The following is a 15,796-nucleotide window of genomic DNA, read 5'->3' as shown; positions in this document are numbered from 1 at the left end:
AGAAATAGAATTCTGCACAAATATTTGGGTCACAATTTGAAATGCTTAAGAGTTTCTACAATTTATGGTTTTTTTATGCCATGGGTTTCTTCAAGGTTAATTAGTTCAAATCTCAAGGCACAGTCCTGAGAGTCTAATGCAAGCAGAATAAGCTAGCACTATGAAATAAAATTTAGTTAAGTCAGCATCTTACCTAAGGTTTTTTATCTGGGATGCCCCATTCAGTACTAAGTATTTATTTATGCCTTTTGCTTTGCAAATATCTTAGAAGTTTAGGAGAGATTATTCATATATCAATAATGAGTGAAAATTATGGATTTCGTTGCCTTTCCTGCAGATTTTTCTTTATTATTGTTCAGATCGTAGCCACAAGCTTTCTGTTAGTGAGAGACATTTACTTCATATCCTCTCTATTAAACTTTGTTTATGTTATATGGGATTTCACAGAATGTTATCTAGTGGATTACCTCGTGTCATCCTCACATCATCCTCACAGATGGGGAAATTGTGAGGCGAAGTCACAGGAATTCTGTTATCACACCTCATGCTACTACGTCTAAGCTGCCTCTTTCCTAAGTACCTCTTTCTTAACTATTCTTTTTGGGAGGGGGGAAGGGACTCATCCTATTTCCCGGCTACAAGGCTGATCCCAGAATTACCGCGAGTCTTTTTGCCTTGTTGTCTACTTCCTGACATATGTTCGGCTTTGGCCGTTTCTTGGCCTTGAGGTCCACAAAGGGACAAAGTATAGAGAAGGCATGCACGGTATGAGGATGTAGTCTGATATCCTGTTGCCCTCACTTTTCATCATCTGTGCATGCCCACATAAGGCTCCCTAACCTCATGACAATCACTTTATTTGCTGTGGTGGGAGTGGGATAGATGGGGAATCTATAATCCTGGGACTAGCATATCTGATACTTACTTAACTAGTACTGGTTAAATAGAGATACAGGTATGCTTCACTATGTTTGGGTATGTTTTAGCATTTAGCGTTATATAAAAATACTAAAAAGAATAAGACTTCTGGATTTTTCGTGTATGTTTTGAGTTTCTTCTCATGTTACAAGGTATCCTTTCTGTCACTTTGAATATGTCACAGAAACAGATATCATGTGCTTCTCACAAATATTTTTATTCATTTTAACAAAATATAAAGGCACTCTCTCTTTCTCAAGGAGACCAATCGCATACTGAACTAGGAAAAATTATTTTTGATTATGTTTTGCAGACTTTGAATGAGATGAGTACAGATGATGACAATGAATATGCAGAAGAAAAGGAAAGTTACATCTGTGCAGTGTGTCTGGATGTTTATTTCAACCCATACATGTGTTACCCTTGCCACCACATCTTCTGTGAGCCCTGCTTACGGACTCTTGCCAAAGACAATCCTGCAAGCACTCCCTGCCCATTGTGTCGGACAATTATTTCCAGAGTCTTTTTCCAGACAGGTAACTAACTCTTTTCTTTCATTAACATAATTGGCTGATTATTCTGACTACTGCTTTGTTCCAGTTCTAAAGGTACTTTATAAATTATTATGAGAAATTATAAATTATAATGAGAACATTATTGCAAATCATATACAGGATAATTTATTACTCTCCACTTTATAAAATTGTCCTTCCCCAATTCATAGAACTGTGTTGAAAATCATAGAATCCTAGATGAAGAGAGTTCTCATGTCTAAACCCTACTTTATGCTGAGATCTCTTCTAAGACATTCTAAGCACTCTTGACTTGGACATCTCCAGTGTCAAAGACATGCCATTAAAATTTGAAGCAGCCCTGTTGATTATTTATTCCTCATATCTGCCTTTTACTGCTACTCATTCCTTGGCCCTTGTTATCTCCTCTGGAGTCTTAGGGAATAAATCTGTAAATATCTGACAAAAACTTGGATGCCTTTCCTCCCCAGTCCACATCTTCTCAACATCCTTATGGTTCTTAAGCTCTCTCTTCTTGAATGAAAAATAAAATTGGGGCAAGGATCTGTTTACCTAAGTATCAGTAAAGATGGAATATAACGTAGTATTTATTCTTTTCTTTTTTTTTATTTAAATTCAATTAGCCAACTTAGAGTGTATCACTATTTTCAGATGTAGTGTTCAATAATTTATCAGTTTCATATAACACCCAGGGCTCATCACATCACATGCCCTCCTTAATGTCCATCACCCAATTAACATAGTATTTAAAACACACCAATGGCGAGAGGAAACACTAATGAATGTGGAACATAGAGCATTGCTAAGGAAAAGGGAAGAATAATAGAAGTAAGCAGAGCTAATAGTTGTGGAGCGCACTACCGTGTGCCAGATGTTAGGGAGGAAAACGCTGTCTCCACATTCTGCAGGTGAGTACGGATGGGCCGGTACATAAGCCGTATGACTATACGTAGTATATAATTAGATGAAGTATTTGGTTTTAAATATTCTGCCGCCTAAGGAAAGATAAAAGTAAGTACACAATTAAATGATTCTCATGATTCATTAAAAGAAACATCCCACTTCCTAAGAATAAGCGAACACTTAAAGGGATTTTTTTATGTGATTTCCCTTCTGGGGCATATTGACAAGCAGAGTAGGCAGTGTCCTCAGAAACATCGTCAGAGCAAATGCAGTATCAGGTTTCCTGACACTGTGTCCTTTGGTATACTCTGATAAAAGCTGAGGAAATAACAGAGTATAAATTAGGGAAAGGGACATTGCTAGTAGCCAAAACATTATGGTTATAGAAGTAACTTTTTAAATTATATAAGTAGTACAGTTACTTTTAAATTATAAAAGTAACTTTTTAAATTATTTAAATAGTACAGTAGTACAGTTTAGAGAAAAATCAGAACATCCAGATAAAATTACAAACTCAAAATCCTCTATAGTCCTAACATTTAAAGACCACCTTGAGTGAGTATCCTTCCAGAATATTTTATATATGTGTACTTAATTATTTTTCTTACAGAAAAAAATGTGATTATATTGTACATAAGGCTTTTAACCTGCTTGGCTTTACTTAAAAACATTTGTCATTATATCATAATCTACTTAAGCTATCTACTGTATGGGACATTTAGTTTAGTTATTTATTTATTATTATTTGCTGATATATGGGGATAAATATTTGCACACATCCCTGAGTATTTTTTTGCAAGGGATTTCCAGAAGGAGAACTGGTAGTTAAAGCCATGTGTGTTTTAAAGCTATGTATATGTTGCAAAATTATGCTCCAAAATTATTGTAAGCAGAATTATACAAGGGCTTATTTTCTTTACACTTTTTTGTTTTGTTTCTTTTTAAATCCTTGGCCTTGACCTTTGCTGGTTTTCCTTAGAGTTTGTTCATCTTTTTCTTGTTTATTAACAGGATTTTTTAGGGGCGCCTGGGTGGCTCAGTCGATTAAGCGTCTGCCCTCAGCTCGGGTCATGATCTCAGGGTCGTGGGATCGAGCCTTGCATTGGGCTCTCTGCTGGGGGGCAGGGGGTTGGGGGTCTGCTTCTCCCTCTCACTCTCTCTCAAATAAATAAGTAAAAACCTTTAAAAAAAAGATTTTTTAAAAAATTAGTGTCAGCTTTTGTCATATGTGGTAAATCATTTCCCTGTTTGTCATTTGTACTTTAGTTATGTTTATTGTGTTTTATGAATGGGCAGAACTTTTATATTTTTATGTAGTCTCATATAGCAACCTTGGTGTTTATTATTTCTGATTTGGTGTTTATTATTTCTGATTTCAAAGTAGGTATTAAAAGACTTTACCTACTAAAGAATTATATAAACATTCTCTTTACCTACATTTATTTTAGGTTTCCATTTTGTCCTCATATCCCTGCATTTAACTCCACTTAACATCTTCTCTGGTGCCTGGTTTGGTTAAGAATGAAGTGCTTTTAAAATAAACTGAAGTTTCATATAAAAAAAAAAAAAAGAATGGAGTGCTTTTTTCCCATGTCCTTAGACATTCAGCTTGGTAACATTTGTTGAACAATCCATTTTTCCTATTCTAATTGAATTGCCATTCTTTAAAAAATAATAATAACAATTACTAAAATATAAGTGTATTTCTTGGCAGCTGTTCTTTTCCATTCATATTTCTATCTTATCATATACCATTACTCTTTTTTTTTAAGATGTTACTTATTTTAGAGAGAGGAGAGAGTGTGTGCCTGTGAGTGGGGAAAGGGGCAGAGGAAGAGAGAGAATCGCAAGCAAACTTCACACTGAGCATGGAGCCCTTAGGCTGGGAGGCTCCGTCTCATGACTCTGAGATCATGATCTGAGCCAAAACCAAGAGCTGGATATTTAACCAACTGGGCCACCCAAGTTACCACCCCTATTACTTTACTCTTAAAACTGTTATATCTTGTATATTTTAATAATTCAAAAGTAAATTAAAATTGTAAGTTATGTGGGGATAATTCATATTTTTAATTGACATTGATACAATGTTGAGTGATTGTTATTATAGCATATCACTCTCAATACATTTCTACAATTTCCTTCCTAAAGTCTCTGCACAATTCTTACTAGCTTTCTGCCTGGTATTTTTGTTGTTGCTATTGTAAATGAGATATTTTTTTTTCCTTTTCTGGTTTCAAATGCTTTTGGTGATAGTTTGGAGAAGTTAGTTTACAATCTTAGAGTATTCTGTTAATGTTACTGAACCCTGACAGTTGTTTATTAAGTGAATGAATCATCTCAGTTACTTAATGTCACCATTCAGATTGTGGACAAACCAGGGGATAGTTACTGTCAAAGGTCAGAGTGGGAAAGCTATCATTTCCTAAAGGAACTCAAGATCTTTGGCCGATGAATAAGGGGTTAGTTGTAACATAATTCTGTTATAGTAGCTCACTGGATAGAGATAATAATGAGAGTCCCCCCAGATTTATTCCAGAGACTGTACTTGATCAAAATGATTTTAAACTTGAATTATAACATTCACTAGATAGGCAATATTTGCTTAAGTTACTTACTATTAGATGTGATCCTGAAAAAATACTTACATGTTAGAAGTTGGGAAGAGGAAGTGGGAAGGATATGTAGAAGGAATTGGTATCTTTTTTTTTTTTTTTAATGCAAGTCAAGATATCCTGTTGAAAGTTGATAGAAGAAAGTTACAGTAGACACTATTGGTTGCTAATTAGTATCCATTACATCCTTCTTCTTTTCGAATATGACTCTGAGTTTTATTCAACTATTTGACTACCCCATGACCATGTGGCTTCTGGGTAGCAGACCCCATCCTTGGCTCCTTGGTAATCTGTCCCCTCTGCCAGTGATTGGTTCACAAATCAGCATGTGGTCCAATGAGATGAGAAGAAAGTTTGTCTTTACTCTTACGAGATGAGACAGAAAAGCCATTTTCTCTTCCATTGGACGTAAACAAGAACGTGTATAACAGGAATAGTTATTGGCAACCATCTTATGAGTAAGCGGGGAACCAGCTTGGTATGAAGCCTTTATTTTGGATGGCAGAACTGAGGAAAGAAAAGAACATGGGGTCTTGATAACATTGTTTAACCACTCAGTTAGCCAGCTTTGAAGCCCAATCTACCTTTAGATTTCCTGTTCCATTAAATATTAATTTTACTAATTAACTAATATAGTTTGAGGAAATTTTCTTTTAATTTCAACCAAGAGCATCCTAACCAATAAAAACATACTAATAAAGATAGTGAACAAAGAAACTAAAAATGATGATATGGTACAAAATCTTGAGAGGTTGTGAAAGAAGATAGTATAAAAAGTCCTGAATCCTCTTAGAAGAAGTCGATAATATTTAAAGATAATAAATAGTAAAGAATTTTCTGGATTGGTGGATCAGAGGCTCAGTCCTCATCCCAGCAAGACAACCATTTAATTGAGGAAAATGATTTTTTTAAATTAAAGCCTCTGGAAATTTTTCTAAGGACACAGAAAATAGAGAAGCACTTATTTTTTTAATCTAATATATACCACTATTCTCGGTAAGAACATAAAGACCCTGTAGCATTTGGATATCCACACACAAAAGAAAGGTGACTTTGGAGCCCTACCTTACACTGTTTACACACATGCACGCACGCACACACACTAATTAAAATGGAACAAAGACCTAAATGTAAGAGCTAAAATTATAAAACTCTTAGATGAAAACATAGGTGTAAAATCTTTTGAAATTGGATTGGGCAATGATTTCTTAAATGTGACAACTAAAGCACAAACAACCAAGGGAAAAAAACAGATAAATTAGACTTTATCAGAGTTGAAAACTTATGTGCTTCAAAGGATATTATCAACAAAGTGAAAAGATAACCACAGAGTGAAAGAAAATATTTATTATAAGATATATGTGTGACAAGACCAAGTATCCAAAATATAGGAAGAATTCTTACAACGGAACAATAAAAAGACAACCCAATTTCAAAATGGGCAAAGAATTTTAATAGACACTTCTCCAGGGAAGATTAACAAAAAATGGCCAATATGCACATTAAAAAAATGCTCAACATCATTAGTTATTAGTTGCAAATCAAAACTCTAATATCACTTCATGCTCACTAATATGGCTACAATCACAAAGATAAAGATAATAACAAGTGTTGACAAGGATATGGAGAAATTAGGACTCGGGTATATTTTTTGTTAAAATATAAAATGTTGAAGTCACTTTGGGAAAAAGGAGGGTAAGTTTGGACAAGGCAGATTCTAAACTTGCTTGTGAGGTTGGGGAAGGTTCTGGTGTCCCAAATTAATTAGAGTGCTTTTTTCTTTGAAGATGAGAAGGACACCTATGTAGACAGGTGTGAGGAGGAAGACCTCTGGATAGGTGAGACCCTTCCCACTCTTTGACAACTTCACCACATTCTTTCAGACCCAGAGTCCCCACATCAGTACCCCAACACTAAGTCTATTTAGGGAGGTGCTATATGCCTCATAACAGGATCTGCAGGCCACCTAAAATCAGCATACCGAGGAAAGGAAAAGGCCATGGTTTATAAGCATTATGTGGAGTGGGGGTCATCAAAGTGACAGAGGAGGAATACCTCAGACAAGAACGTCATTGTTTTGTTGTGAGGGAACATATCATATTTTCTTGACTTTCTGACTGAAGCCTTCAAACCAACTGTGTCACTTCCCCTATTGTGGACAGTGAAGGATCCTTCTGTAGGCAGTATCTGTTGTTCAGGGATGCTATACCATGGTTATATAGTAAATGGGAGTGTCTCAGGTACTGCAAAGGGACCCACAGGGTGAGTAAAACCTACTCCCCAACTGCAGAATCACTCAATGCCATCCCTCCTTCCCATTCAGATGCACCAAAACTCAGCAAGAATGATTCCCACTCTCGTTCCACTATTTGCATCCACTCAAGCTCCATCTGCCTTTTGTACCCACTATTCTTGTGCCCTTACTTAGTAGAACACGTGATGAGCAGATACACTGGTGAACTCTATTGGAAAAAAGGAAAGGAAATTTTACCTTGTGTATAGAAGTCTCTAACTAAATAAGGAAATGGCCTTTAAGCTAATCTAGGACTTTAAGCATGGAGAAGCCTATCATTTTTCACCAGGAATATTTTGGCTGTCTAAATAATTGGGGGATGATACTGGCATCTCCTCAGGGGGGGCAGTGATGATAGATATCCTAGAGTGTCTGGGCCAGTCCTACACAGTGAAGAATTTTTCTGTGTTCTGTCTGACAATCTCATGTCCTGCCGGGCTTTATCCAGGACATACAGCTCATCCAAAACAATATCACACTTCTCTTTTTATCTCCTGTGACAGTCTGTAATTGGTCTCAGTCTGTTATCCCTATTCCCATTAAGAGCATTTCACACTTCCTCTTACTCTCTACCAGTAAGTCTGGTCTTCTGATTCTCAGCTAATAGTGGTTTTGTTCTTGTCTCCATCCATGCCTCCACTCCTTTATTTCTTTGTTTGTCTTGTAAAGAATAGTCACTGAGCCTGAAATCCAAACTCATTCTTTTTATCAGTAAGAGTATCTGACTATGTCATGATGTACAGTCATTCTCAAGCTTTAATATGTGGAAATAAACATTCTTTATTATAAAAAAGAAATGTCAAAGTAAGCATATTTAGAGCAGCGTTGTTGAAACTCAGTGAAAACGCAAAAACTGTCTTAAAATCTTCAGGGCTTCAAGGGCAATGTTTACTTTTTGCACCCGTGTAAGAAAGGCAAGAAAGTGCTATTTGCAAGGGATCTTATTTTGTACCCATGTGCAGCACCCATGTGGTACCAGCTTTACAATTTTTAATGTATCCCTGTACCGCCTGAATTATTTTCTTCTAAAGCATTTTCTTCGTATCAACACTTTTTTTCCTTAGATACCAACGTTAGCCTCATCCTTGGCAATATATTTGTGTATTTATGTTTGATCTAGTTTATACATTTCTTCTACTACACATTAAATAGGTAACTTTGACATTTTTAAACATTTTCATTCAATATCACCAAAATCATTTCACATAATGCTAGTGGTCTTAAAAATGACTGAGGTTAATCTCCAGAAAAAAAACTGACAACAGGAACACTTAACAGTCCCTGGAGATTGGAAGTTGAGGTGGAAATAAGGAATGGAACAGATCATTGTTGTTCCATTTTTTGTTTTGTTTTTGCCCGTTTTTGCCATTGGATTTTTTAAACCATTGGTGTGTGTGTGTGACTTTGATGGTTTTTTAAAGTGATGAACCAGACTGCAGCACTGAATGTGATGCAGTGGGCAGGGAAGATAGAACCCATTTTGTTTTCACACAGAAGACAGAATTAGGGATTCTTTGAAGCCAGGGATGGATGCTGTGATAACCTTTTGAGGATCCAGTAATATATCCACGTCCATGGGATTTCAGAAGCCTTTTTCTAAATCTCGAAATGTAACTTTACATACAAAATAATAACCGGATGCATCATCACAGTATGAAGTACTTAGCATTTTGTCTTTATCATAGTAAGAGCTCAGTAAATGTGATGGTTAAACTGGGCTTAATTTACTAGAGCTCCTCTTCGCCTTATTATTCCTCTAGCAGAGAGTAAACTTTTTATTCTTAGGTGATGAAACAGTTACTAAAATGATTCTTGAATGCTCCAAAGTCATAAAAGAACCTCAGGAAGTATGAAGTGAACACACTGCTCGTGGTGAAAGCTTGGCTAAATGTTCTAACCTGAAGAGGTCTTATAATACTAGCAGATTTCTTCTGGGATTGAAGGGTTAAAAAATAACAACTCATTTACTATTCTGGTACAAAAATTATATTACAAGTATTAATTATTGTAGTAGCAAATAATAAATGGAATTAGCAGATTAAAGCTGATAAATCTTTAACTGTGGCTTACCTAGCTAATAAAATAGGAACTCCTAAATACTAACATCAGTTCAGCCTAAATTATGTAATTATAGTGATTCAGATGCTGTAAAGTCCACAGCTCAATTCTGACACTGTCAAATGTAGAATTTTTGGTTTGGCTTTGTCTCTGTTATACCTGCCTTTGTCATCAGGCTGCATATTTAGCTGGAAAATGGTACTTCCTAACCAGATTTTAGCTTTGAATGGTTTACTAGTAAAGAATGTGAAAATAAGATTTAAATTTATTTTCATAGGCTATACAGATAAATAGTCATCAATCCTGCACAGGATATTCCTGACTGGCCTCTCTTTTCCCAGCATGCAGAGCTCTTCTGAACCCCAAATTCTATAGGGCATGTACTTAATATACTTACTTGGAGAATTTGCGGCCACCCCAGGGTGAAAACCTGCTAGGTCTGAAGAGTTGGTTTTAAGACTTATATTACTGCATTAAGGAGGGCACTTGATGTAATGAGCACTGAGTGTTATATGCAACTGGTGAATCACTAAATCCTACCCCTGAAACTAATAAAATAGTATATTGAAGTTAAATAATTTGAATTTAAATAAAGAATTTTCTAAAAAGACTTATATTAGTGGTATTTCTTTGATTTAAACAAGCCATATTGTATTGAATGCAGGCTATAATAACAGATTTAACTTTTCCCTAACTTCTGTTGTTCTTAAAGGTGAGCATTTCTTCTCTATGTCCTCATGCTTTCTGTGGCTCATATAGAGACAGTTCGGATACTTCCTAGAATTTAAAGTGAATATCATCATGCCTTTTCTCTGATTGGTCTGTGTTTACTTCAAATGAATATATTCTTTTTTGCTCCAAGCAAGTGTCTGAAAGGTTGAGAATTTGATTCCGTATTTTTTAAACTCTCTCAAAATCAGCAGCATTAGATTTCAGTAAATGCTCGACCACCACATACAGAATGAAAAAGAGATTATGAAGTAAGAAAAAGTGCTCAAAAGGTTTTTCCTTTCCATAATCCATCCTGAGCCATGATTGCACTCAAGTGGTTTCTTGCTACATCTAGAACACATTTTTCCCTTTTCTGTCTATTTCTTTTAATCTTCATTCTTCTTGAGGACAGCAACTGTGTCTCACTCCTGGCTGTATCTGGCATAGCAGAGGACATAGGAGATACCCAGTCAATGTATATTCTATGTGTAGAAACCTCAAAGTTGCATCAAATGTAAATTTGGGGGAATTAGGTTTGCTTGGGTTAAAATGACAAAGTTGACTCCACTTTTGTCTTCTCTCTTAAAGAGTTCTGAATTTATTATCAAAATAGTACAATAGTTTTTCATGTTCTTGCCGTTGTACTCAAATTAATGTTTAAATACTGTTTTCTTTTGCTTTACTCTAGAACTGAACAATGCCACAAAAACATTCTTTCCTAAAGAATATATGAAAATAAAACAAAGCTTTCAGAAATCCAGCTCTGCAAAATGGCCCCTACCAAGTTGTAGAAAAGCATTCCATCTTTTCGGAGGTAAGGAAACTAATGCAAAATAGTTTGGTAACTTTGTCCACGCTCTCTTTTTTTAAGCTATTTTTTCCTAACTAAAATGTTAGTGGAAACGTATTTCTGCATTGATCAGTTTTAAGTAAGGATTTTGCTAAGTATCTTCTGGCTGAAAGCTTCAATATGAATAAGAAGAAAATAGAAACTATATAACAAGAGCAAAATTTGAGAAAAACACATGATTAAATTTACTTTGCCTTGCTGTCAGTAATGTTTAATATGTGGATAATGAAATACATCGCAAAAGTAACAGATTTGACAAAAGCACTCGTGTTCTTCGCAAAGATTCTGAATGATTCATTATCATAGGTAAGTTTATTTAGTTTTAATATTTTACAGTTGTCCCACAAGTTTAAGACAGGTAGAAAATGGCAGTGCCTTGGTGTACTGAGTGTCTCAGGGATATTACAGTGGAACAGGAATACCGGTTTCTGGGTTCAGGTCTGACTAGCTGAATGACCTCAGAGGTGTCATAGGAACCCATTCTTCTGTTTCTGTTTTCTCATCTGTATACTGGGAGTACGTATATATGAGCAATCTAATTAATATAGTGGTAAGGATTAAATGAGCTAATGTGAAAGCACATTCTAAATGATAACTAATTGTACTATACAGACGTAAGGAATTATCAAAATAAGGGCAAGGCAATCTCTAATACCTTTTTTATCTTTGAGAATTTGTTACTGTAGCATGATAATCATACAATATGGACATAATATATAATTTCTCCTTTTATAAAACCATGGTCTGTGCATGAACTACTGTGCAGTTTTAGCATTTACCATTTGTGACATTATGGAGTCTGGAAAGCTTCAGATGTGGGGAACTCTGATGTTCAGGGAGCCGGGGGTGGGGGGAAGCTTCTACCTAAGACCTAAAAACTCAGTACCACAATGACATTAAAGCAAAAGGAGATTGAAATGGGGCCTATATGGTTGAGGCAAAAAAATAAATTGATTTATGAAATCCCTGAGGTAAAGAAAGTAGTTTAAGGACAAATAGAACTTTATACAGTAGTTTGAGTGAAGAGAATAGCTTAAAGACATTTTATAAACTTGTCCTATCTTATAAAGTGGTAACTAACTGTAGAAACGCATCCACAGATTTGGTATGGATACATTTAAACATGATCGGAAAGCAAGTATAAGGAAATCAATCTTACTTGAAAGATCTGTACCAAAGAGAACTTAAAGTATGAATTATATGCTTTAAAAGATTCCTTTGTATCCTGCCTCGTACTGTACACCCAAATTTTAAAAAGCATGATGCACCTTTCTGATACCCCCCAGTTTCCTTCACCTTTTTGTATCCCAGGATCCTGAAGCTATAACTTAAACACTTGCTTCTTTGTGATTTCATATTTGTCCTCCCCATATGAGTCCACAGAACTTTAGTTGTAAGTTTTTATGGAGGATGATCAAAGTAGCTTTATTACACAACCTAACTTAAATATATTACTACCCAAAAAGAGAAAGAGAGAAGAAAAAGAAATATATATATATATATATATATACTTGCTTATTTCTCTTGTTTAGCTTATGTATTATATATAGCAGAGAGAGAGAGAAGCTATATATAGTATATTACTGTCAAGGGTCTGCTGAGCTAAACAAGAGCTGAGCTGTCAGGCTTTAGCCAAAATTGAGAGTTAAGCCTTTGGTCTCTCGGTGCAGTAATATAAGCAGAAGTCTAAAATTGGAGGAAATGTTGATGCCCCTCAATTCCGTTCCATTTTCCCTTTTGTAACAGTGCACTAGGCCAGGGTCAGTTGGCCCAGCACAGATGTGGGGGTCACATCACTGTCGAGGGATCCCCAAACAAAAGACACTAGCAGTTTTAAGAGCCCTAAAGGGGTGTGCGCGCGTGTGTGTGTGTGTGTGTGTGTGTGTGTGTGTGTGTGTGTGTTGGGGGAAGGGGGGAAGATGGCAAATGCCTAAGAGCAGAAAAGTCCTGAGTACTAATTCAGAGTGGGGGGAAAGTGTCTTCAGGGTTCCCTGTTATGCCCTTATAAAGAGGTCTCAGTAGAGGAATCTGAAGAAGTCCTCTTACAGGTCTTCAGATAAAGAACCTATAGGAATGCAGATGCTGGGCCTAGGAGTGTACATATCTGAAAGAGCATCACTGGCCAGGGAGACATAGGGCGGTTTTTCCTGTGAGGCCCTGCCACTGAAAGCCTCTGTGATTGTGTATGGTCCGGCCTGAAAAACTGTAATAGGATTTTAACCACAAACCAGACTCCTCAGTATCAGTTTTCCTGAATCACCTTTTGCCCTTCTTTGTTTGCATCCTGTTCCCCTGGAATTTGCATTATTATTTCTTTATACATGTACGTATATTTAATCAATGTTATTTAATTTTGCTGGTTTTTGAACTTGGTAGTGCTAACAGACTATGTATTCTTCTACATTTGCTCTGTCACTCAGCATTTGTTTCTTGGATCCGTCCGTTTCAGTAAGCCCAGGCACATTCATTTATTTTTACTGCTGTACTATAGTCCGTTATATGAATATGACACAGTTTATCCAGTTTTGTGTTATTACAAACAGCGCTGCTATAAACATTCTTTTTTCTTTTTTTTTTTTTTAAGATTTTTTATTTATTTATTCGACAGAGATAGAGACAGCCAGCGAGAGAGGGAACACAAGCAGGGGGAGTGGGAGAGGGAGAAGCAGGCTCATAGCGGAAGAGCCTGATGTGGGGCTCGATCCCATAACGCCGGGATCACGCCCTGAGCCGAAGGCAGACGCTTAACCCCTGTGCCACCCAGGCGCCCCTAAACATTCTTTTCATGTCTCCTAGAGCATAAGCGCTCCTCTAGAATAAATGCCGGTAGAAAACTACTGGGTCATAAGGAAAGCACATTTTTAACTTAATTACTTTAATCAAGCCATTTTCCTAAATGTACTGATTTATCATCACCTTTGTCTTCTCATTTGATATTTTCAGTCATTTAGATTTTTCCAGTCTGATAGGTATAAAATGGTATCTCACTGGGTTTTTAATTTCAATTTCCTAATTACTAAAGGGGAATAAACACAGCTTTATATGCATATTAACAATCGAGTTTCTCATCTGTGAAATCCCTATATAAATTTTGTCCATTTTCCTATTGATTGTATTTTTCTTATTCATGTTTGAGAGTTTTAAAATATTTTCTGGTGACTCCTTTTTCTCTTAATTATATGAATAGCAGCTACCCTCTCCCAATTGTGGTTTGTTTTTTGTCTTCATGGTATCCTCTGATAAATTGTGGTTTTGCATTTGTTTCATCATCCTTCTGTTCTGTATTATCTGCCTTATGAAATTCCTCTATTGCCAGTGTCATTAAGATAACTTTCTGTGTATTTTTCATTAGTCTAAAGGTATTTAGAATTGACTCGTGTTACTGTTTTCTGAATTTTGTGAGGGTTTTTGATTGTTTCATTATATTGTGGGTAGGGATCCAATTACTTTGGGCTTTCTTCCTATTTAACTTGATTCAGTCACCATTTACTGTAAATAATTCATCACTTCCCCACTGATGCACACTAGTCTGTCATAGTTTATATTTCCATGTATGTGGGCCTATTTCTGAGCTCTTTATTGGGTTCTTTGGTTTGTCTAATTCTTTGCCAAAACTGTACTTTTTAAATTAAATATAATTGAAATACAATGTTTTTTATAATAATTTTTTATTATGTTATGTTAGTCACCATACAGTATATCCTTAGTTTTTGATGTAATGATCCATGATTCATTATTTGCGTATAACACCCAGTGCACCATGCAATATGTCCCTCCTTAAGACCTATCACCGGCCTATCCCAGTCCCCCAGCCCCCTCCCCTCTGAAGCCCTCAGTTTGTTTCCCAGAGTCCACAGTCTCTCATAGTTCATTCCCCCTTCTGTTTACCCCCCTTCATTCTTCCCTTCCTTCTCCTACCGATCTCCCTATTTCTTATGTTCCATAAATGAGTTGAAACCATATGATAATTGCCTTTCTCTGCTTGACTTATTTCACTTAGCATAATCTCCTCCAGTCCCGTCCATGTTGCTGCAAATGTTGGGTAATCGTTCTTTCTGATGGCTGAGTAATATTCCGTTGTATATATGGACCACATCTTCTTAATCCAGTCATCTGTTGAAGGGCATCTCGGCTCCTTCCACAATGTAGCTATTGTGGACAATGCTGCTATGAACATTGGGGTGCATATGGCCCTTCTCTTCACTACATCTGTATCTTTGGGGTAATACCGAGTAGTGTAATTGCTGGATCATAGGGTAGCTCAATTGTTAACTTTTTGAGGGACCTCCACACTGTTTTCCAAAGTGGCTGTACCAACTTGCATTCCCACCAACAGTGTAAGAGGGATCCCCTTTCTCCACATCCTCTCCAACATTTGTTGTTTCCTGCCTTGTCAATTTTTGCCATTCTAACTGGCGTAAGGTGGTATCTCAGGGTGGTTTTGATTTGAATTTCCCTGATGGCTAATGATGTTGAACATTTTTTTCATGTGTCTGGTACCCATTTGTATGTCTTCATTGGAAAAGTGTCTGTTCATATCTTCTGCGCATTTTTTGATTTATTTTTTTCTTGTGTATTGAGTTTGAAAAGTTCTTTGTAGATCTTGGATACCAGTCTTTTATCTGTAGTGTCATTTGCAAATACCTTCTCCCATTCCGTGGGCTGCCTCTTAATTTTTTGACTGTTTCCTTGACTGTGCAGAAGCTTTTTATCTTGATGAAGTCCCACAAGTTCATGTTTTCTTTTGTTTCTCTTGCCTTTGGAGATGTGTCCTGAAAAAAGTGGCTGTGGCCGATGTCAAAAAGGTTGCAGCCTATGTTCTCCTCTAGGATTTTGATGGATTCCTGTCTCATATCGAGGTCTTTCATCCATTTGGAGGTTATCTTTGTGTATGGTGTGAGAGAGTGGTTAAGTT

General features: G+C 36.3%; 1 protein-coding gene across 1 annotated transcript in view; it reads left to right on the top strand.

The window, feature by feature from the left end:
- The window catches only part of RNF180 (ring finger protein 180), a 193,914-nt gene that overhangs the window by 138,870 nt on the left and 39,248 nt on the right, over positions 1-15,796 (top strand). Inside the window, exons 6-7 of the mRNA XM_045795016.2 lie at positions 1,232-1,454; positions 10,720-10,845. Coding sequence (XP_045650972.2) covers positions 1,232-1,454; positions 10,720-10,845 — 349 coding nt within the window. The remainder of the gene's footprint in view (positions 1-1,231; positions 1,455-10,719; positions 10,846-15,796) is intronic.

This window comes from Ursus americanus, chromosome 5 (assembly GCF_024610735.1).
Source record: "Ursus americanus isolate L20-20 chromosome 5, mUrsAme1.1.p, whole genome shotgun sequence".
Classification (NCBI taxonomy): Eukaryota; Metazoa; Chordata; class Mammalia; order Carnivora; family Ursidae; genus Ursus; species Ursus americanus.
The sequence above is the reverse complement of the archived record's forward strand: the minus strand, read 5'-3'. Positions and strand labels throughout refer to the sequence as shown.